This window comes from Protomyctophum parallelum (assembly GCF_964188405.1).
Source record: "Protomyctophum parallelum genome assembly, chromosome: 12".
NCBI classification, from domain to species: Eukaryota; Metazoa; Chordata; class Actinopteri; order Myctophiformes; family Myctophidae; genus Protomyctophum; species Protomyctophum parallelum.
Genome location: NC_139712.1, coordinates 33279808 through 33302775, shown reverse-complemented (window position 1 = coordinate 33302775; position 22968 = coordinate 33279808). Strand labels below are relative to the sequence as shown.

The following is a 22968-nucleotide window of genomic DNA, read 5'->3' as shown; positions in this document are numbered from 1 at the left end:
GCGCAAAGCGAGAATAATTAACATATGGACACTCCCACAATGCTAAAATATTCAGGGACGCGGTATGCCAAATGTGTGTGCGTTCAACACGGGCCGAGTGCGTTCAACACGGGCCGATATGCCTTTCATAATACGAATGTGCGCAGAGCGAGGCCAATTTATGTATCACGACCTGGTAAACTGCACCTTCAAAATCGACCTGTATGCCTCCTCTTTCTGATCTAAAGTAATCCTACTTAAATATATCCGTATCAGCCCTGCCACCATACCTCTTCTCATCCACCATGCGACCCCCTTTCTCCCCTCCTCCTTAATTACTCGTTGGAAGGTGTTTGGCTTTCCGCTGGGCCCCTGCTGCTTTGGTATTACAGGCCCCTGTAGGAAGTTTGAGTGTCTGCCACAGATACTAAGCTGAACACAAGGCATTGGGAATGTGTCAGTTCTCACCTGGGGTAAATGAGGACAAGTCTTCCTGCTGGCTTTGAGGCCTGTCCTTCCCTCGGGGGCTGGCCGGATGTTGAAGAGGGCCTGAAGAGCACACTGGGCCGCCTGGATCTTGGCCAGCTTCTTGCTGCGTCCGCAGCCCTCGAATATCCTGCCGTCCACGCGGACCGCCATCACGAAGCTGCGCAGCCTCCGGCCCTCGGCTCGCTCAGACAGGCACGCGTAGCGCAGGCCCGGCCGGAGCTCGTTGAGCACCGCCACGGGGCTCTTCGGGGACTCGGGCTCTGGAACGATCCCACCCAGCCGCTGCTGGGCCTGCACCATCAAGTCCAAGGTGTGACGGAGCAACCGGCCGTGTCTCAGCAGCTCGCTGGAGAGCAGCTCGCTCTCCGCCGCCGAGTCACAGAGAGAGAAACTGTCGGCGCACGACGACGACTCAAACTCTTTGAAGAGCGTGTCGGGGAAGTCGGCCTGGTCCGAGGTGAAGTCGGCAGAGGGGTTGGACAGGTTCCCCATGGCCAGGTGGGCCTGAGGCGCGTTGGGGAACTGGACGAAGGACTTGAGGGCCAGCTCGGCAGCCCGCATCTTGGCTTTCTTTTTGGTGGGGCCGGTGCCTTCGAAGGTCAGCCCATTAACCTCCACGGCAATGGAGAAAACCGGGGCATGGACGGGGCCCGTCTGGGACACCATGCAGTACTGGAGACCCGGTCGTAGCTCGTTCAGCTGCACCAGGGCATTCTTCGGTGCGTCCGACCACGACAGCTTCTTGTAGATGAGGCGCAGCTGGCATAGGTGTCCATTGTTTTCTTCCTCCAGTGGCCGCTTCCTCTTCAGACCAGAGGTTCCGCCTTTTGACGAGTCAGAGCGAAAAAGCGACTGGCGCTCACTGGACCCAATGGGGCGGTCCTCTAAGTTGCCGACGTTACAGTTTTCCTTGACCTCCGCACTGCTGGTGCCTAGAAGAAGAAGAATGAGAAGAAAAAACAGGAACAGCGTGATTCAGAGAAATAATCCTCTACTGAGAACAAAAGAAGCAAAAAAATATTCTGTCATTTTCGTACGAGAGCTAAAGCTGAAATTCATGCTGTGCAGAACAGAACAAGCTGGGGAAAATCCCCTACAGTACGCTGAAGCACTCCATACGTCCATACACAATGAAATCGCATGGAACAAATCTACAATCAGCACACTGAGCCAATTCCACCATTATTTTGTTCCACGGTTGCTAGCTTTCTCAGATAAGTGTTTTAATTATAATGAGTGCATTATGTGCCACATTCTGTTAATCCACTAACTAAATTTGTCCCATGGGTGTGCCACGGTTGGGGAAACTGTAGACCCATGTGAAAAGTATCAATCCCTTTTGCCCAAGCCCCCAGAACGGCTGGGCAATGTTCAATCAATCAATCAATCAAAACTTTATTTGTATAGCACAGTTCATACAGCAAGTGCAACTCAATGTGCTTCACAGTTTACAAATATAAAAACATTAGAGAAAAAAATTAAAAATAGAGAAAACATTTTAAAAACATTAAAGATAAACATAAACAAGGATAATGATATGAGCTAATTAAACGCAATGTTAAAAAGGTATGTCTTAAGGTTTCTTTTAAAAATGTCTGTGGATTCAGAGAGCCGCAGGTTAACTGGCAGGCTGTTCCACATTACAGGACCATAATGGCTAAAAGCTGCTTCTCCATGCCTTTTAGTCTTAGGTCTAGTCCTAGGAACCTCTAAGAGAGCAGTTCCCGAGGATCTAAGAGCTCTTCCAGGCACGTACCCAGGGAGCATTTCGGACAAATATGTGGGTGCATTACCATGGATAGATTTAAAAACCAGCAGAAGGACCTTAAAATCAATTCTAGATAAAACAGGCAACCAGTGAAGGGATTTTAAAATGGGTGTGATGTGTGCTCTCCGTCTGGTCTTGGTCAGTACGCGTGCTGCTGCATTCTGGACTAGTTGCAGCCGGGCAACTTCTTTTTTGGGGACACCAGATAGGAGAGCATTGCAGTAGTCTAGCCTGCTAGTGATGAATGCGTGCATCAGTCTTTCTGTGTCAGCTTGTGAGAGAAACCCACGGACTCTGACAATATTCCTCAGGTGATAAAATGATATTTTGGTGATGTTGCTGATGTGGGCCTTGAAATTCAGATTTGAGTCGAGTATGACACCAAGGTTTTTTACCTGATCCTTGGTGCTTAATGAGCAGGATTTTAGTTTGTGAGATATTTGTTCCCTGTGGGGGCCATCTCCAATAACTAATATTTCCGTTTTATCTTTATTTAGCTGGAGAAAGTTTTCTGACATCCAGACATTGATGTCCGAGATGCAGTTTGTTAGGGTGTCAATGGGGCTGAGGTCCTTAGGGGATACAGATATATAAAGCTGTGTGTCGTCCGCATAGCTATGGAAATCAATTTTGTGTCTCCTGATGACATTGCCAAGTGGCAACATGTACAAATTAAAAAGCATAGGACCTAGAATAGAGCCTTGGGGAACCCCACATGTCATCTCCGTCTTTTCAGAGGTATGGTCACCCAGGGCTACAAAGGACTCTCGACCTGTCAAATAGGATCTAAACCACTTGAGGACAGTGCCAGAGAGACCAACGTGGTGCTCAAGTCTGTTCAGGAGAGTATTGTGGTCGATTGTATCGAACGCTGCACTGAGGTCCAGGAGGACAAGGACGGACAGGTGCTTAGTGTCAGCGTTCACTCTAAGGTCATTTATGACCTTGACTAGGGCCGTCTCTGTGCTATGATTTGGTCTGAATCCAGACTGGAATAATTCAAGAATATTATTATTGTTTAAAAACTCGTGTAGTTGATTAAAGACCAGTTTTTCTAAAATCTTACTTAAGAATGGAAGATTTGATATGGGCCGATAATTACTGAGGAGTAGGCTATCCAGGTTATTCTTTTTGAGGATTGGTTTTACAATGGCAGTTTTGAGTGATTTGGGGAATGTGCCTATGAGCAGGGATTGGTTGACCAGGACTAGTAGCTCCTCGGATAGTGAGTTGAAAACCGTTTTGAAAAATGCGGTGGGGATAGGGTCAATGGAGCAGGTGGAGGATTTTAATCCTGTCACCACTTTGGTGATCATTTCGAGATCCACTGGGGTAAAATGGACTAAGGTGTGATCACTGTGTGTAAGGTTAAGGTCAGCAGTGTTTGCTGGTCTCTGATTTATGTTTGACCTGATTGTAATGACCTTGTCTCTGAAGTAGGCTGAAAATTCGTTGCATTTTTTAGTTGTAAGGAAATCACTGGGATATTGGAAGGGGGGGTTTGTTAAACTATCAATGGTGGAAAAAAGTATTCTAGGGTTGCTTTGATTTTTTAGGATGAGTTCTGAAAAATGTGCTTGCCTAGCCTCTCTGAGGATTGTATTGTATGTTTTCTGTTGTTCCTTAAGTATGTCAAAATGAACTTGAAGTTTAGTTTTTCTCCATGTTGAAGCCCCTGACGGCAGTGGTCAAAACTGGAACTGCAGGCAGGCAGGCAGACTGTACATGCATGAGCAAGAGAGCGCGCCACTGGGCCCAGGTGAAATTCATGAATGAATTTGTGACGTAGGACGTAACGTAGAAGTACAGTAGCACAAGAACAGCACGGGGGTACTATCATAGGAGTGAACCAATCATATCAATGCTCGAGGGGTACTACCCAGTACCCATATCCAGTCTTCCGGATCCTTCAGGGCCCAGGTATTTCTGAACTCGGCCCAGCCAAAAAATAGTGGGTGTATATGTATTGTGTTTTATCAACTGGCTGTGTGAGCAGCGGAACGGAGACTGTCAAGACACTGTGGGCACGTTCGGAAATACCGCACCGGAGCGCACTCGATCGCGAGGCAGGCTGTGTGTGTGTGTGTGTGTGTGTGTCGGCAGATAGGATTGGCTCATTTGGCTGTCAATCAAACAGCCGGGCACGCTAGTTTACCAATTGTGGAGAAACATGGAGGAGAAACTATAAGACCACGGCAAAGAAAAGGGAATGCAGTTACAACAACAAGGACTGGGAAAGTATTTATCTGTGAGTAAAGCCAGTGCAAAACTCAACAACGTGCTGCTGCTCAAAAGAAGGTAGCCCCATATGTGCCCTCTCCCTACGCTCATTCTGTAGCTCGCGAGGCAGGCTGTGTGTGTGTGTGTGTGTGTGTCGGCAGATAGGATTGGCTCATTTGGCTGTCAATCAAACAGCCGGGCACGCTAGTTTACCAATTGTGGAGAAACATGGAGGAGAAACTATAAGACCACGGCAAAGAAAAGGGAATGCAGTTACAACAACAAGGACTGGGAAAGTATTTATCTGTGAGTAAAGCCAGTGCAAAACTCAACAACGTGCTGCTGCTCAAAAGAAGGTAGCCCCATATGTGCCCTCTCCCTACGCTCATTCTGTAGCTCCGAGCTACAGAATGAGCGTAGGGAGAGGGCACATATGGGGCTAAAAAGGAGGCTGCCTTGTGTGTTGATCATCGTATGGAACCAAAACAAGATTCCAACACAGATAAGGTAACAGCAGCTGAAATAACTAGTCTTTATACCACACAGTGCAACACATTGGTTCCACATTGGTTGTAATTAATTTCTTCACAATCAAATCAAAGCCTCTTGGTTGGTTGGTTGGTTGGTTGGTGTATTGTCCAGTTGTATGTATTCTTCTTTGGTTGGTTGGTTGGTTGGTGTGTTGTCCAGTTGTATTGGTCGGTGTGTTGTCCAGTTGTATTGGTCGGTGTGTTGTCCAGTTGTATTGGTCAGTGTGTTGTCCAGTTGTATTGGTCGGTGTGTTGTCCAGTTGTATTGGTCGGTGTGTTGTCCAGTTGTATTGGTCGGTGTGTTGTCCAGTTGTATTGGTCGGTGTGTTGTCCAGTTGTATTGGTCGGTGTGTTGTCCAGTTGTATTGGTCGGTGTGTTGTCCAGTTGTATTGGTCAGTGTGTTGTCCAGTTGTATTGGTCAGTGTGTTGTCCAGTTGTATTGGTCGGTGTGTTGTCCAGTTGTATTGGTCGGTGTGTTGTCCAGTTGTATTGGTTGGTGTGTTGTGCAGTTGTATTGGTTGGTGTGTTGTGCAGTTGTCCAGTTGTATTGGTTGGTGTGTTGTGCAGTTGTATTGGTCGGTGTGTTGTGCAGTTGTATTGGTCGGTGTGTTGTGCAGTTGTCCAGTTGTATTGGTTGGTGTGTTGTGCAGTTGTATTGGTCGGTGTGTTGTGCAGTTGTCCAGTTGTATTGGTCGGTGTGTTGTGCAGTTGTATTGGTTGGTGTGTTGTCCAGTTGTATTGGTCGGTGTGTTGTCCAGTTGTATTGGTTGGTGTGTTGTCCAGTTGTATTGGTCAGTGTGTTGTCCAGTTGTATTGGTCGGTGTGTTGTCCAGTTGTATTGGTCGGTGTGTTGTCCAGTTGTATTGGTCGGTGTGTTGTCCAGTTGTATTGGTCGGTGTGTTGTCCAGTTGTATTGGTCGGTGTGTTGTGCAGTTGTATTGGTCGGTGTGTTGTGCAGTTGTATTGGTCGGTGTGTTGTCCAGTTGTATTGGTCGGTGTGTTGTGCAGTTGTATTGGTCGGTGTGTTGTCCAGTTGTATTGGTCGGTGTGTTGTCCAGTTGTATTGGTCGGTGTGTTGTCCAGTTGTATTGGTTGGTGTGTTGTCCAGTTGTATTGGTCGGTGTGTTGTGCAGTTGTATTGGTTGGTGTGTTGTCCAGTTGTATTGGTTGGTGTGTTGTCCAGTTGTATTGGTCGGTGTGTTGTCCAGTTGTATTGGTCGGTGTGTTGTCCAGTTGTATTGGTCGGTGTGTTGTCCAGTTGTATTGGTCGGTGTGTTGTCCAGTTGTATTGGTCGGTGTGTTGTCCAGTTGTATTGGTCGGTGTGTTGTCCAGTTGTATTGGTCGGTGTGTTGTCCAGTTGTATTGGTCGGTGTGTTGTCCAGTTGTATTGGTTGGTGTGTTGTCCAGTTGTATTGGTCGGTGTGTTGTCCAGTTGTATTGGTCGGTGTGTTGTCCAGTTGTATTGGTCGGTGTGTTGTCCAGTTGTATTGGTCGGTGTGTTGTCCAGTTGTATTGGTCGGTGTGTTGTCCAGTTGTATTGGTCGGTGTGTTGTCCAGTTGTATTGGTCGGTGTGTTGTCCAGTTGTATTGGTCGGTGTGTTGTCCAGTTGTATTGGTCGGTGTGTTGTCCAGTTGTATTGGTCGGTGTGTTGTCCAGTTGTATTGGTCAGTGTGTTGTCCAGTTGTATTGGTCGGTGTGTTGTCCAGTTGTATTGGTCGGTGTGTTGTCCAGTTGTATTGGTCGGTGTGTTGTCCAGTTGTATTGGTCGGTGTGTTGTGCAGTTGTATTGGTCGGTGTGTTGTCCAGTTGTATTGGTCGGTGTGTTGTCCAGTTGTATTGGTCGGTGTGTTGTCCAGTTGTATTGGTCGGTGTGTTGTCCAGTTGTATTGGTCAGTGTGTTGTCCAGTTGTATTGGTCGGTGTGTTGTCCAGTTGTATTGGTCGGTGTGTTGTCCAGTTGTATTGGTGGGTGTGTTGTCCAGTTGTATTGGTCGGTGTGTTGTCCAGTTGTATTGGTCAGTGTGTTGTCCAGTTGTATTGGTTGGTGTGTTGTCCAGTTGTATTGGTTGGTGTGTTGTCCAGTTGTATTGGTCGGTGTGTTGTGCAGTTGTATTGGTTGGTGTGTTGTCCAGTTGTATTGGTTGGTGTGTTGTCCAGTTGTATTGGTTGGTGTGTTGTCCAGTTGTATTGGTCGGTGTGTTGTCCAGTTGTATTGGTCGGTGTGTTGTCCAGTTGTATTGGTCGGTGTGTTGTCCAGTTGTATTGGTCGGTGTGTTGTCCAGTTGTATTGGTCGGTGTGTTGTCCAGTTGTATTGGTCGGTGTGTTGTCCAGTTGTATTGGTCGGTGTGTTGTCCAGTTGTATTGGTTGGTGTGTTGTCCAGTTGTATTGGTTGGTGTGTTGTCCAGTTGTATTGGTTGGTGTGTTGTCCAGTTGTATTGGTCGGTGTGTTGTCCAGTTGTATTGGTTGGTGTGTTGTCCAGTTGTATTGGTCGGTGTGTTGTCCAGTTGTATTGGTCGGTGTGTTGTCCAGTTGTATTGGTTGGTGTGTTGTCCAGTTGTATTGGTCGGTGTGTTGTCCAGTTGTATTGGTCGGTGTGTTGTCCAGTTGTATTGGTCGGTGTGTTGTCCAGTTGTATTGGTCGGTGTGTTGTCCAGTTGTATTGGTCGGTGTGTTGTGCAGTTGTATTGGTCGGTGTGTTGTCCAGTTGTATTGGTCGGTGTGTTGTCCAGTTGTATTGGTCGGTGTGTTGTCCAGTTGTATTGGTCGGTGTGTTGTCCAGTTGTATTGGTCGGTGTGTTGTCCAGTTGTATTGGTCGGTGTGTTGTCCAGTTGTATTGGTCGGTGTGTTGTCCAGTTGTATTGGTGGGTGTGTTGTCCAGTTGTATTGGTCGGTGTGTTGTCCAGTTGTATTGGTCAGTGTGTTGTCCAGTTGTATTGGTTGGTGTGTTGTCCAGTTGTATTGGTTGGTGTGTTGTCCAGTTGTATTGGTCGGTGTGTTGTGCAGTTGTATTGGTTGGTGTGTTGTCCAGTTGTATTGGTTGGTGTGTTGTCCAGTTGTATTGGTCGGTGTGTTGTCCAGTTGTATTGGTCGGTGTGTTGTCCAGTTGTATTGGTCGGTGTGTTGTCCAGTTGTATTGGTCGGTGTGTTGTCCAGTTGTATTGGTCGGTGTGTTGTCCAGTTGTATTGGTTGGTGTGTTGTCCAGTTGTATTGGTCGGTGTGTTGTCCAGTTGTATTGGTTGGTGTGTTGTCCAGTTGTATTGGTTGGTGTGTTGTCCAGTTGTATTGGTTGGTGTGTTGTCCAGTTGTATTGGTCGGTGTGTTGTCCAGTTGTATTGGTTGGTGTGTTGTCCAGTTGTATTGGTCGGTGTGTTGTCCAGTTGTATTGGTCGGTGTGTTGTCCAGTTGTATTGGTTGGTGTGTTGTCCAGTTGTATTGGTCGGTGTGTTGTCCAGTTGTATTGGTCGGTGTGTTGTCCAGTTGTATTGGTCGGTGTGTTGTCCAGTTGTATTGGTCGGTGTGTTGTCCAGTTGTATTGGTCGGTGTGTTGTCCAGTTGTATTGGTCAGTGTGTTGTCCAGTTGTATTGGTCGGTGTGTTGTCCAGTTGTATTGGTCAGTGTGTTGTCCAGTTGTATTGGTCAGTGTGTTGTCCAGTTGTATTGGTTGGTGTGTTGTCCAGTTGTATTGGTTGGTGTGTTGTCCAGTTGTATTGGTCGGTGTGTTGTCCAGTTGTATTGGTCGGTGTGTTGTCCAGTTGTATTGGTTGGTGTGTTGTGCAGTTGTATTGGTCGGTGTGTTGTCCAGTTGTATTGGTTGGTGTTTTGTGCAGTTGTATTGGTTGGCTGGTTGTATTGTCCAGTAAATAGTTCATTTAAATGCAGTTCTGACACCTGACATTTTTAGGAAATTGAAGGCAAAAATGCATATTAATTAATTCAAAAATAACTATTAATTTAATGAATTAATAAAAAAAATCTGCGCGCTAGCGCGCCCAGGCAGATATGCTCAGGCCAAGGTAATAATTAATTCCTGCATACGCCACTGGGCGGGGCTGCCGTGCCTCATCCGCTCTCTAATATAACTCAGGTTGTACTGAGAGAGCATGGCAGCACTTTATTCTTTATTCAGATCCCCATCAGTTGCCACCAAAGTAGCAGCTCCACAACAAACATAATACATAAAAAACTAAACTAAAAGTAAAATTATTTAATGCAAAAGTCTTAATACAAACATTTGCAAGACAATGGTCAAGTAAAAAAAAAAAAAAAATGAATGAGCATCACAACAAATCAACTTGTCCATCATGGTTGTTCAGGTCAATTCATATAGGATTATTGATCATGTGTGGGGTTTTTTGTTTGTCTTTTTAACTTTCCTTGTTGAGTGCTTCAGTGATCATAGTTGGTAACATAGGAATGGCCCTGTAGTACATTACAGAGCTGTGTACCACATTTGTTCTGGGTTTTTTGTTTAACCCATTTTGACCTGAGATCTACATCCTGACAGTTTTCTGAAAAAGCTATGTTTCTATGTCAGTCGTTCTTCGATTTTTCAAAAATAGCAGACCTACAAGCTTGTAGCGCGCCACTCGGTGGCGCGCTATGAGCTTGTAGATCTGCTATTTTTCAATAGCTAAAGCATAACATGTGAGCCCTAGAAGCCTGCCTGGTATAGAGCATGCACGATGATGATCTCTTACATAAACTATTTGTGAGTACACACACATTGGTTTTTTATACTATGGAAGATATTCCTAAAGAAACTCACTAAATTGCATGCCAACCTCTCCACTCCTCTGAGCCATGAGAGACTGGCAGGCAATCACACCCGTTGCCTGCTTTATTTCACACTCCCATGCATCGTCTGTGAGAACAAAGTCTGCGGAATTCTGACACACATACACATACATGCTCTTCAATTAAATTACAGCAGTTTAACCATATTATCCCTATAGCGGTGTCCCTTTGCATGTTCCATATTCATGCCCAAGATGTCATAATAGATGAACATTCAGAAAAAAAGACGATGATGATGTATGTAGTACTTGAATAGAACAGTTCATAGTGTGGACGTGGTACATTGCTACTGTATGCCGGTGTCATGACGACAGCTACTGTAGCTCTATGTTGGAAAATAATATATCTGACAGCTGATATACATAATATATCTGACAGCTGATATACACAATGTGGAACAAAGATTCATGAATGATTATGTATGCTTGTGTGGCAGGATGGACGTGCAATGCCATCTCCCATCCTTGTTGGTGGATGGATCAGAGTCACAGCCATCCTCCGCCCACTTATTAGTGGGCTGATTGGTAACGTTATAAAGGCAGTGCGGTTCCTTTGCTAGTCAGCTGGTTGTCTCTGCTGCTGGTTTGTGGCTTCCACACCTTGCTGGTTGAGCTGGTGTGTCCACACAGTTGACGCCTAACTTGCTGGCCCGTCGGGCTACAGCGTGGGGTTGTGCATATTGGTGCAGGTATGTTTATCTTATTGTTTAACCGATATCTGGCATTTGATACTTTGACCATGAACTTGACTATGACCGCTTGTCTCTTTAGCTTTGGGCTACGCTCTGCAGGCACTCACTCCTGTTGGAGTCTTGTGCTGGGTGTGCGGTGTAGCTTCACCACGCCACCCAGGTACGTGGTTTATCCTCCTCCTCTGCAGTATTTCATTTGTTGTCTTTGACGCCACGGGAATGTAAACATGGGCTGTTGTTGTTATTCCAGTGGTTTCCCTACCGGCTTCCGCTGCGTGAGGCACTACGTCGGTGCGCATTGTCCCTCATTAACGTGGTAGATTCCATTGAGTTCTCACTGTTCTTGCCTCTGTGAATTGTAGTTTTAAGTGTTAGTTTAACATGGCCGTTTGTGCTTTTAGGGCCAGCACCACACCTGCTGCTTTGCTGGGGATTATTTATGGGGAATATCCACAAGCTTCCCTGTTCCACACAGTCCCTCCCCACTCCTTCCACAACGGCCCGGTCGGGAATCGACCACACAGCCACTGGCTGGATAGGCCACCAGGGGGTCGCCAGTATTGCTTGATTTATTATATTATTATTATTTAGTTGTGTTTCTGTTATTGGAAGGCTCATCAGGCATATAAGCCGACACCCTAGTATCACTACCGGGGAGTGATATGATTTTAATATATTCCACTATGAAGTGTGGAATGGAATACAAGCATTACATCTGAACCTCATTGTTGTCTTAATCCTACCTTTTATCCATTCTTAATATTATTGCTGAAATGTGTAATGAATGAATTGCTAATTAAACCATTTTTGTACCTTTGTAACCACGTTTCTGCCTGCCCTTTATCCATTGTATAACGAATCTGTGTTGGGGAGTCATTCAGTGCTCCGGATGTTCAGTATTATATTCTAGTAAATATCAACTGGGGCGCAACTCCCCAGGTGGCGTAGTTGGCTATAGGTTAATTCAGACCTTGCAAAGTAAATCAGGTGCTATGCAGTGCTTATGTAAGAGTTAGTGTCGAAGTGTCCTTGAGCAAGATGCTGAACCACTAATTGCTCCTAATGTGCAGGTTGGTGTCTTGCATGGTTAACTCCGCCATCGGTGTGAATGTGAATGGGTGAATTTAATGCACAATCTTATGTTATGTAAAGCGCCTTGGATTAAGGCGTTATATAAATGCACCATTTATAGCATTTATGTATGTACGGTATACCCATGCCCTGAAATGAAATGTTTTTCTCACAAACTGGCACCTGGGAGTAATTAATTAAATTGCATGAGGATAATGGGGCTATCACTTTCATATTAGACCTGATGGTGAAATATGACTCTTTTCTACCACAAGAACTAACATTTTATGTTAGCATTAGCTCACGATGTTTATGTTACGGCAGAAACGTTAATATGTCGTGCGCGATGCGATAAACTCACAAGGTAGATCCGAACGTCGGATGGATGATGATCACCACGGACAGTGCCGCAGTTTCAGAGATAACAGCCAAAGAAGATCCTACTTTTAATGAGACCCTATATCGGATGCGTGCGTACGTCTCCTGGTGCTGGGGGTGACGAAGGCGTTGCCTAACAACCGCGTCAGTGCTAAAAGTAGATTTTCAGCTAGACAGTTTCATATTGATAAAGTACATTAATTGATGGACAAAAAAAGTTGGAGGCAACCAAATGTGACTCTTTTTGATATAGAGACAGTCATGGCAGCAAGACTAACTGTGAGTTAATAACACAGGCACACTATTTTTTATCCCATGATTTTGCAACCCATTTTTTCACCCAGTGTCAATTATCTAATGTAATCTTGGGCGCTACACTTCCTCTGCCAACCTTGGGGGGCAGCGGACTGACCTCATGCCTCCTTCTATGCATGAGGAGTCCAAGCTGCTTCTTTTCACGTGACAGGGGGGAGTTTCCCCGGCCGGAGGTAGTCCTAATAAAGTTGTCCTTTTTATGTTCCCTCCCCTGGTCTCCACACATGTAAAATGTCATTGAGTACTATGAAAAGCGCTATATATGTCCCAGATATTATTATTATTATTATTATAATGTAAACGTAAACAAAAACAACAAAGGTTCCGGAAAGATTCTGGGTTACCCTTTGCAGTGGAACAGAGCCAATAGTTTGATTTAGTGAGGACTGGAGGAGAGCTGACAAAGACACAGAAAGGCGGTGGCAGCTTACTTAAGGAGTCCTCGTCCTCTGCGCTGCCCGTCCCAGTGCTCATGTACTTGAAGGGAGCGATCAATGCCGACAGCATACTGACTTTCTCTGGAGGAGAGAGACGAGAGACAGACAGAGTCAACACACCGGGGCGACGGGGCCGGGGATGTTTTGATGGGTTTATTGATCACTGCGGCTGTATCAGCATTGACCTAACATGACTACAGAGACAACGCTTCCACACGGCATGCATGTGGAAACAGGTGGGCATGTGCGCGCACACACACACGCTCACACACACACACACACACACACGCACGCACGCACACACACACACACACGCTCACACGCACACACACACACACACACACACACACACACACACACAGATTATGGGAGATACACATACTGTAGACATGTAGCCTTGCGCACACACACACATTCGACAAACGACATCACAAGTGCACGCACATATGCATGGGTGAGTATAGTAACAGGCAGTTGCAGAAGCATAGCTACATTTTCTAAAGTTACATTTTGAATATTATTATTTGTTACTTCTAAGAGTACTGTAGCTTAATGCAACATACTTATCCCATATCCCATGTGTATCTTTTACATTTGGGCCAAATATAAAGTAGTAAAAGTGATATAATGAGCTTGCTGCATTCTGCTTGCTACTTTTATAAATATTGTACAGATTTTTATAAAAAATGCATGTTATTTTTGTTTCATTCTCTCAGAGAGACCAACAATGCTGATCTGGTATTTGCATGACTCCAAACATAGAAGACTAGCAATGACCAGGCTGGCAATGTTCTGTTCTGTTCCGTTCTGTACAGTACAGTACATGGTACAGTACAGTACATGGTACAGTACATGGCACATGCCCACCAAGGGTGAACATTTGCTTGGGTGGTGTATGGACATAAAAAGAAACAACAAGCTAACTAAAGTACATTATTCAATCACAAATCTGGTTTCAAGCTATTAGGCTTCCAGGAAAGCACATGTGGCCAAGCAGTGATTGGGGCCAAATGGGTTCAAACCAACTCCTTGTCTTTGGACAAGGGTTTGAATTTGTGGACAATGAGAGGTGTGGCGTGATGCGTGTGAAATATGTCAAAGGTTCAGGTGGATGGTGCCAAGGTGAAAACCAGGTATACTTAATGAACTTTCTGTACACTCAAAAAAATAATCCTCCAAGTATAATCATAGTATACCTGATGATCATGTTTTAGGGGGGAGGGAAGTCTTTAAAGTGAACATAATTTCTAGTAACTTTTACTTGAGTACAGGTTTTATAGCTCCCCTACCGCCTCTGTGCTCAGACAGTGAAGCGATTCACTTTAGCTGATGAAAACGGTGGACCTCAGCCCCATGGGGGCCCCTGCTGTCCAGGTGTTCATGTTGTTTACAGTAGGAGGCCTTATTAGGGCCATCGCTCGGTCTGCTAGCTCTCCACGCAGCGCTGAGCACAATTGACAGGCCAGTCTGGCCCCCTAATTAGAAGCTCTCTCCCTTCTCAACATTGGCTAATGATCAATAGTTAGGGAGTTGTCTCTCTGAACAAAGAGGGAAGGAAGAGAGGGATGGCAGTGGTGCTGATGATAGGAGACAGAGCCAGGTGGATGGAAGGGCTGTAGGACAAAGACGTGCGTGCGTGCGGGCGTACATGCGTGGCTGCGTGCATGCGTGTGTGCGTGGCTGCGTGAGTGGCTGCGTGCGTGGCTGCGTGCGTGGCTGCGTGCGTGCCTGCGTGCATGCGTGCGTGAAGGAAAGAGGTTGAGGAGGGTGAAGGCGAAGCCGAGGTTTAACATCCACTCACCCCTGTGATGGCAGAGCGTTTGACCTCAGCCTCACCCCCCCCCCATCCCCCTCCTCTCCCTCCTACTGTACCCTGTGAAAGTGGCAGAGCATCCTTTGGGGCCTGTTGTGTTGCTCTAACAATTGAGCAGAATACGGGCTTAAAAAAAGACCACCACATTACTGTGCAATGAACATGTTTTGATAAGAGTGCGAGGTTGTGAATGAGCTCGTCGAATGAGCTACCATGCTCTCTCCCTCTCTCTCTCTCCCTCTCTCTCTCCTCAGCTCAATAGCACTAGAGGGGCCGGATGAATCACTCTGACACACATGAACACACTCCACACACACACTCCACACACACACTGTGGTTGGAGCCGTGTGTGCGTGCTGTCCTCACGGGCCAACAACACCACAATACAAGCGTTCGCATTCTGACCTAATTACAGACTAAAGAGCAACACAAGCAGCCATTTGGCCCTAAACGAGTCCCTCAGCCATCAGGGGTTATTATCCGGATGATTTGAAAATCAGTCCGTATTGTTACCGATTCCCTCTGGGCAGATTTGTTGTGATTTGGTGACTGTGCCCATTTTGCACTGCTTACAGAAAATGTGTTGGCAAAAATAATTCACATATAAATGTGAGCTTTAGGAATCCATGAAGATGTCTGCATACTGCTGCGTTTTTCAGATATTTAGATTTTCTTTTTTAAACAAAAAACTCAAGCAAGGACCATAACTCTAGCATCAAATGGTATCAGGGGCATGAAGTTCCCACGGAATTGTCAGCCGTCAGTATCAAGCATGAAATCGCACAACGCACAGCTAAGACGGCAATTAACACATGGGAGCCTGAGCTTCTATAATGGGGCCTGAGATTCCTGTAATGTATATTTGATCATCCTGTGGTGCCTTGGGTCTAAACCACCCACTCGACAGCGTGTGCCAAGTTTAAGGGCCCACTGGGCTGAGATACAGCACAGAGCTCCACGCCAGCACATACTCACGGTATGTAATGTGTGTCATCTGCCTCGCAAAACCAGAGGCAACGTTGGTATCCTTATAGAGAAGATGGTGATGTAATATAAACTCAGAAATAATATGCACAGTGCAGAGTAAAAGTTTCACACGCTTCAGTCGATCCAAACAGGGAAATCAGTGTTCACAGAGAGGTTCTCTCTTCTGAGAACATAACCAAGACAAGGCATCGGAGCACGAGGATCATGTTCTGTTCTTTTATTCAGGTAGGTTTGGAGCAGACCGGAACAAAAGAACAGCCCTCTGCTCAGCACAATACTGTATAACCGGAGCTATCACGATATAGGACATAACACAAGGTATACCATTCATAATGCTACGGTAGGTATCATCAATTGCGCTAGGTATACCATCCAAGGAAGGTACTGTACCATTCACAATTGTCTACCAAGAACAGTACCCTTCCACAATGTGAGGTGTTCCAATAATGCCAGGAATTATTACCATCCATTGTGCAAGGTACCATCCATGATACTGGGTGCTGTACCTTCCACAATAGGCTACTAGGCACAGTACCATCCATATCATGTGTGTAATGTGCAACACAAATTAAACGTGTATGTGCAATATGGATCTGACAATATTGAATGTCTATTCTTTATTTATCGCTTATAATATCCTTATTACTTGCGCAAGCAGAGCGTGCAAGTAATAATTTCGCCCGGTCTGTGTGCACCGTGCCAGCCAACCCGCCACTTGATGCGTATGCAAATAAAACAGCAAATTTGTGCCTGGTTTGCTGGGACCAGATTACATAAATGACCATTATGTCTTACGTCATCATTTAGAGCTAGTCCTACGTATACTATATACATAATCAGTCAAATAAAATAGCAAATTGTGCCTGATTTGCTGGGACCAGGGTACATGGTGTGTATACTGTATGTATGACTAGCTCTCAATGATGACGTAAGAAATATGGTAATTTATGTAATCTGGTCCCAGCAAACCAGGCACAAATCTGCTGTTTTATTTGCATACGCATCAAGTGGCGGGTTGGCTGGCACGGTTTTTGGCGCAAAGTAACCACAGTATACCGCTAATCAACTTACAACTACATACTCTATATAGAATATGTATATGTATATGTATATGTATACGTATGTCTTACGTCATCATTTAGAGCTAGTCATATGTGTACTATATACATAATCAGTGTAAGTTAACCATAAAGCTTAACGTTAGTGTAGTGTGAAAAAACTAAGTATATATCTAAAAAAAATCTTTGAAAAACTAAAAAGGGATCTAGAATATTTCTAAATTGATAAAAGTGTATTTCTTATATAGATAGAAACTTGAACCATACTTAATAATACTAGGTATTTACATGCATAAAGTAGATAGGTAGCAAATAGTTACACCTAATAATTAGACATTTCAAACGTTCCTTCACAGAGATACTGAGATTCCACAGTTTACAGCGCTCTGCTTGCGCACTAGTTGGCCATTTATGGCCTACTAGTGTGCAACAAGCAAGTATGCACTCGACAGAGTGCTGTTCTAGTTTATTTATGTATTTATTTATTTAATGTCTACTGCTCTTACTGCATTTACTTACTGACCTGCACTTAATGTATATTTTTAATGTATCTTTTCTGTAAAGGTTTCGTAGTGTAATGTATTTATTCTTTTCTTGTCTAGTTGTATTTCATTTGTTGTCTTAATTGTTTGTATGATTATTTTATGCACATTCTCAGTTATTCCCTTGTGACTAAACTGAAAAAGCAATACAATTTTGAATCATAAAAAATGTATCACTTTTTGCTGACATGTTTGCACTCTGAGATGCGAAAATACCTTTAACTGTACTGTACTTGTACTGTACATTGACAAGAAATGTAATCTCATCTCATCATCCACAATGCTTGCTTCCTTACAGTTGAGTATGTATGGGGTGGACGGAGGGGGAGAGGAAGAGTCTTTTTTATTCTTTGTTGGATGATTCTTTGAAATATTCAGCATCCAGTCACAACGGGCTGTGATTATGTCTAGTGCACTTGGGCCATGTATCATTTCAAAGCACCAGAGTAGTTCATTTGAAAGAATTTCAATGACTGGCTTTTGAGCACAGGAAATGTAATGAATCGCCATAGTGCAGTGGTAGAGTCAGAGTGCCATCGGAGGTGAGCTCTCAAACGCCACCTCGTGATTGTTTGTTGATTGTCTATATTCTGAAGTCTCTGTGTGAGGTGTGAGCACACTGTGTGAAACTGTGGTGCCTGCACTCTTTTACCAGCGATTTTACACATGATTGACTTTGATAGAAGATATTCTAACTTCTGAATTTAAAATGGAGAATATACTCACAAACGACACATTTTCCTCCAAACTGTAAACACTGAATTGTGTGCACTGAATACATTGTGTGCACTGAATACATTGCTATTATTCTGATCATTTAATTTTGAGTATCTACCGATACCGATTTTTCCCAATCCAATATTTATTTATTATTTAACACTAATGCCATATCACAATAGTGCAATATCCAAAATCACAGAAAATATCCAGTCTTATATGATATGGATATGATATTGATACTAGGGATGTCCCGATCACGTTTTCTTGCTCCCGATCAGATTCCGATTATTTGAAAAACTGCATGATCGGATCGGGACAACCCTAATTGCTATGCAATCTATTTCTAATTTAGCATCGAAAGACACTCCTGTTTGGAGGACTACGTGTGACCTTGTGTCCTCATGGCATACCTCCTGTCGCCTCAAACCCTCGCCTTTCACCAGGCAGGCTGAATAAAATCCAACAATGTGAGCCCATCGTCTCAGCTCAGTAAATGTATCCTCCACTGCACCCCTGACACAGAGAGAGAAGACAACACTCATTTGTTTTCCGCCGCACAAAGGCAGAGAAGCAGCAGAGAAGCCAGGTTAGATAGAGAGTGTCTTGGCAGATGGCCATTTTCCTCTTGCTATAGTGACAATGCCGGTTCATTCACAATGAAGCTGGATAAAAGGTGCCCCCCCCCCCCTCTCTCTCTCTCCATCTGTCTCTTTCTCTCTCCGTCACTGTCTCGCCCCCCTTCCTCTCTCTGTCTCCTTCCACTTCCTGTATCAGAGGAGAGGGTAATGAGCCCAATCAGATTTCCCTGTGGCTCAGCATAACGAATGGGTCAGATGAGCGACGTCAGACACTATTGAAACGGACATTGGGGGAAATCATAGAGAGTCTCCCTCCCTTTCGTCCTCTCTCTCCTCATCTCTCCTTCGTTTTCCAACCATTTTCACAGATGTCCTCGGTTCTCTGTCAGTCACTCTCAGGCACGAGCTCTCTCTCTCTCTTTATCTACTCCGTTCTTGTGGCTCTTATATTATAGCGAGCTGCTAAAAGTCAGAGACTGCGTTGTTCTTTTCCACGGCACTTTAAAATCGTGCTTCTGTCATATCTCGGTGCTCATGTTTAAACAGGAGCACTGTAAAAGCAGCAGCAACATAAAAAGAGGCAGAACAACAGTCTGACTAAAAGAAATACCCAGACAGACAGAATGCCTTAATATGATGTGAAAGTGAATTGTAGTCTCCACCAGGCCGAAGGCTGTGGCCGGAGATATGTTCAATATCTTTTTGCTTATACAATGCTGATTTTGTCCATACCTCACCCAAATTGGTACACCCACACGTCAAGTGATCAACATGATTCTGTCAGATTTTTCAGATTCCATTCCGACTACAATTGGCTTTGCATTTTGCACGAAATGCCAAAAGCACCACTATCACCTATCTGTGAATGCACACTCCCAGTAGACCTAACGTTTTCAATATCATTCTGCCACCATGAGGGAGATTTTTGCACAACCATCTTTTTGCTACTATTCATACATTTTGTACAGAACCCGTCCAGGAAAGAGGGCGAGGAATTTAGCGACCGTGAATTTAGCGACCGACCTAGTCGGTTAAATGTGTGTTTGTGCACATGTGTGTTTTTGTTGTTTTGTCCCTGTCCACTAGCTGCCTAGAAAATACTGTAGAAGGCTGTTAACCCTAGAACACTGAACACAGGTGGGCCTTTCAGTACCTTCATGATGCTCAGTGACGTCATAGAAGGTATGATTGTTTCCCTGCCCACATCACTGTTTTTTTAATACTGGCAGGTAAGGTTGGGCGATATGCCAATTTTTTTCAACCGCCCATCGTCTGACCAAGAATCGGCGATTGACGATGTATTCGTGTCATAAAAGTAAAGTGAGAACAGCTCAGATCTACAACCTCTTAAGCTGCCTGTTTTTGCAGCTCCGTTCGCTAGGCGTTGAGAGCTTGTAGATCAGTCTGTTTCTGCTGCGCAGCCAGGGTAACTTGCTCCCTTGCCTCTGCGCACCAGTCTGTCGGAGGCTCGAAGCGGAGCCCACAAGCTCCTGCGGCCGGGCTGATCCACAGGCTCTCAAGGCATTGCGTCCTGCCTGTTTTTGCAGTGCCGTTCGCTACGCGTTGAGAGCTTGTAGATCTGTCCATTTTTGCAGCGCTGGTGTCGGGGTTCGTTCACGTTGATGATCCCCGAGCCTATACAGTGGAGAAGTCTTGAGCACAGGCTCAGAGGGGCGCTAACTCTAAGCTAAGCGCTAAGCTAACGTTGCCCGAGCCTATACAGTATAGGCTCGGGGATCGTTAGCTTAGCTTAGCGTGTAGCTACTGTTTCAACACACTGAACTAACTTCATCTATACTAACACTACCAGCCTGTTTTTTATTTTTTTCCCCCGACTTCACGGGTGGCGCATTGGGATTGTGATGAGACACGAGACAGCAGTGTGCATTCTGTTGTGACTGTATATTATTAAACTGCATGGGTCTGGACTCCGGAGCTTAAACAACATGTAGGCTACAGCCTCCCTCGGCTCTTACGGCTGCCGTTAGTGCCGTTCCCCGATGCTGCTGACTGCTGAGTGCGGGGAGTCGGACTGTGGGAGCATACCATTATAACGGGAGGAGGGGATTTCCACCCGGCCGCTTGCTGGCCCAAATTGATTCACATGCTGCTCACACTTTACAGGTTAATTGGGCTAAATCGTCCCGAAAAATCGCCTAATAAAAATATTCGGCGATTGGATTCGTATATTCGCGATTGACGATGTATTCGTATCGTCACCCAACCCTACTGGCAGGTGATTGGGTGAATTTCACCCGTGTTTAGTGATAGAACCATATATAGACCCACAATATTTTTGACCCAGGAATGGGTGGGCAAAAGGAGAAGTTCCCGTATGTATTTCTTTGTTATTTTGTGAAAAGTCATGATGAAATATTAAAGAAGAGTACCTGAAGTTGCCATGTATTTCTGTACATCAATATATATATAGTATTTCTTTTATGGAATATTATATATTGGGTAAAATATACCCATGTTTAGTGATGGTATGACAAAAAGGATGTTTTGTGTTCTAGGGCAAACCTTTTAGCCTTAATGAAAGTGAAGTGAGAGGTATATGGTATAAGTGGGATATGGCTGCCAGGGTGTGCTCAATGGATGGATGGACAGACGGACGGACAGGCCAGCGGACAAACGGATGGAGGGACAGAGCAGTGTAGCAGTGCCGCCTGATGGATATTTAGCACCTGATTAGTAGTGGAGAGGACAGTGTGGCCACGGCCATCTGCTTTACATTACATGTGTTCCCCTGGCCAATGCCAAGGACAGTAGGCCTACTATAGACACACTAGCTCCCACTGCAGAACATTTCAGAGATTAGATGACATCACACAATAGATCTTCCTCAGCATAAGAGGAAGACATTCATAATTTTACTCAAGTTACATTTTGACAAAGTATTTCTATGTTTACATATGAATCTGAGTACTTCTTCCACCATTGCACTGACCAGCCAGTCTGTCTCTCTGTCGTTCCAACTCAGCTTAGCATTTGGACCATCCGGCATAATGCATGATTGAATTATGCTAATCTAACCAGCATTAGGCCTAATCACATTTGACTCTTTGGTGGTGGGAAAATGGTGGGATGATTTTGCCAGTTGATTGTCCTGGAAGTCCATGTGCTGGATGACCCGGCATTTTAATGTCCAATACTTTATCGTCTGATCACAACAATATGATGACGTATGGAATGGAACCCAGGGGGTTTCTCACAAGCCCCCAGAGCGACTGGGAAACGTGGAGGCCTACCCACTCTACTAGCCAAAGCTGGAACTGCAGGCGGGCGGTTTTGCCCGTGCATGTAACACAAGCAGAAGAGCACACAGCTGGGGTTTAACACGGAGCGCTCATTCATGAACCGATTCTGGCACATTCAGGCGAGGAAGTAAAGAGTTCTTCCAGGTCCTTCAAATGCCACTGAGTAAGGAGGAGGGGCTGTCCCGTCTGTAGATTATATGTAACTCTATGGTTTCTCACAAATAGGTAATTCTGTGTTGTATGCCCGTACTGAAGTGCCATTGAGCAAACACTAAATCTTACTCGCTTTAGTTCAAGACAAGGAAATGTGATGGCCTCTCAACACTCACCAGCAACTTCATTAGACCAGTGTTTCTCACATTTTCATGTCAAAGACCACCAAATTGTGTTGCATAAACAAATGAGGCATCACCTTAACGTATTTGCAGAGCTGCATTGTGGAGAAAGCTCCCACTCGACCACTGAATCACAGTCATGATGATACTATGTGGAACTCAAGCGGGGAACATTAATGCGTTTCTTCTTTTTTCCTGCTGTCCGTTTGAGAGGATGGCTTCCACATGGCTGAGCACCACCACTGAAGCACCTGCTTAAAGTGTGTGGTGTGAGGGGATTGCTGGAGAAGACGGCCAGTGTTTCAATAGACATACAATAAGCCTACACCAGAGCAAAGCCCCGATTTAAACTTCGGCCTACAACGGTGGTGTGTGCCAAAAATAGCCAATCTAGAACCACACAATGCATCGCTTGTATAGTATAGACCTTTAGAGCAGCTTGTAGATCTGATGTTTTTGCCACGATACACGGCTGTACGACAGAGCATAAGTTGGGACGTACAGTAACGGGTCACCATCTACTCGGACACTCGCTGCTGAGTACGACAGTGGCGTTAGCGTCATGCTACAGTCTGACAACGCTCCCACTGGGAAAAGCTTTTCAATGTTTTTTCTTTGTGTATATTCTGTGCTAATGTGAAAAGTATAAATTTTTCATTTGTTTTCTTATTTTTACATTTTCACATTGCATGCTTCGTATCAGTGGCATTGCGTTTGACTGCAAAAAGGTTTTTGGGGTCTATAAAAGGACAACTGGTATGATCTCAAGAAACAATGAGATAAATCCTTAAAGGAACACTTCAACCATTTGCACCATATCTTCATATAGGCGAATTGATACTTACAAATAGTCATTATAAGATGGCACAATGTTCATCTCACTCTGTGACTGTATCTCATTGTTGGGCCATGTACAGTTAAAAAACCTGGGTGCGTAGCTTTAGTCCGACGTCCCAATAATCCGACACCCATAAATCCGACTACCCAATAATCCGA

General features: G+C 44.9%; 1 protein-coding gene across 1 annotated transcript in view; it reads right to left on the bottom strand.

Annotated features, from left to right (window-relative positions):
- The window catches only part of adarb2 (adenosine deaminase RNA specific B2 (inactive)), a gene marked incomplete at both ends in the record, with an annotated part of 231750 nt that overhangs the window by 75326 nt on the left and 133456 nt on the right, over window positions 1-22968 (bottom strand). The window contains 2 exons of the mRNA XM_083778719.1: window positions 448-1400; window positions 12674-12760. Coding sequence (XP_083634845.1) covers window positions 448-1400; window positions 12674-12760 — 1040 coding nt within the window. The remainder of the gene's footprint in view (window positions 1-447; window positions 1401-12673; window positions 12761-22968) is intronic.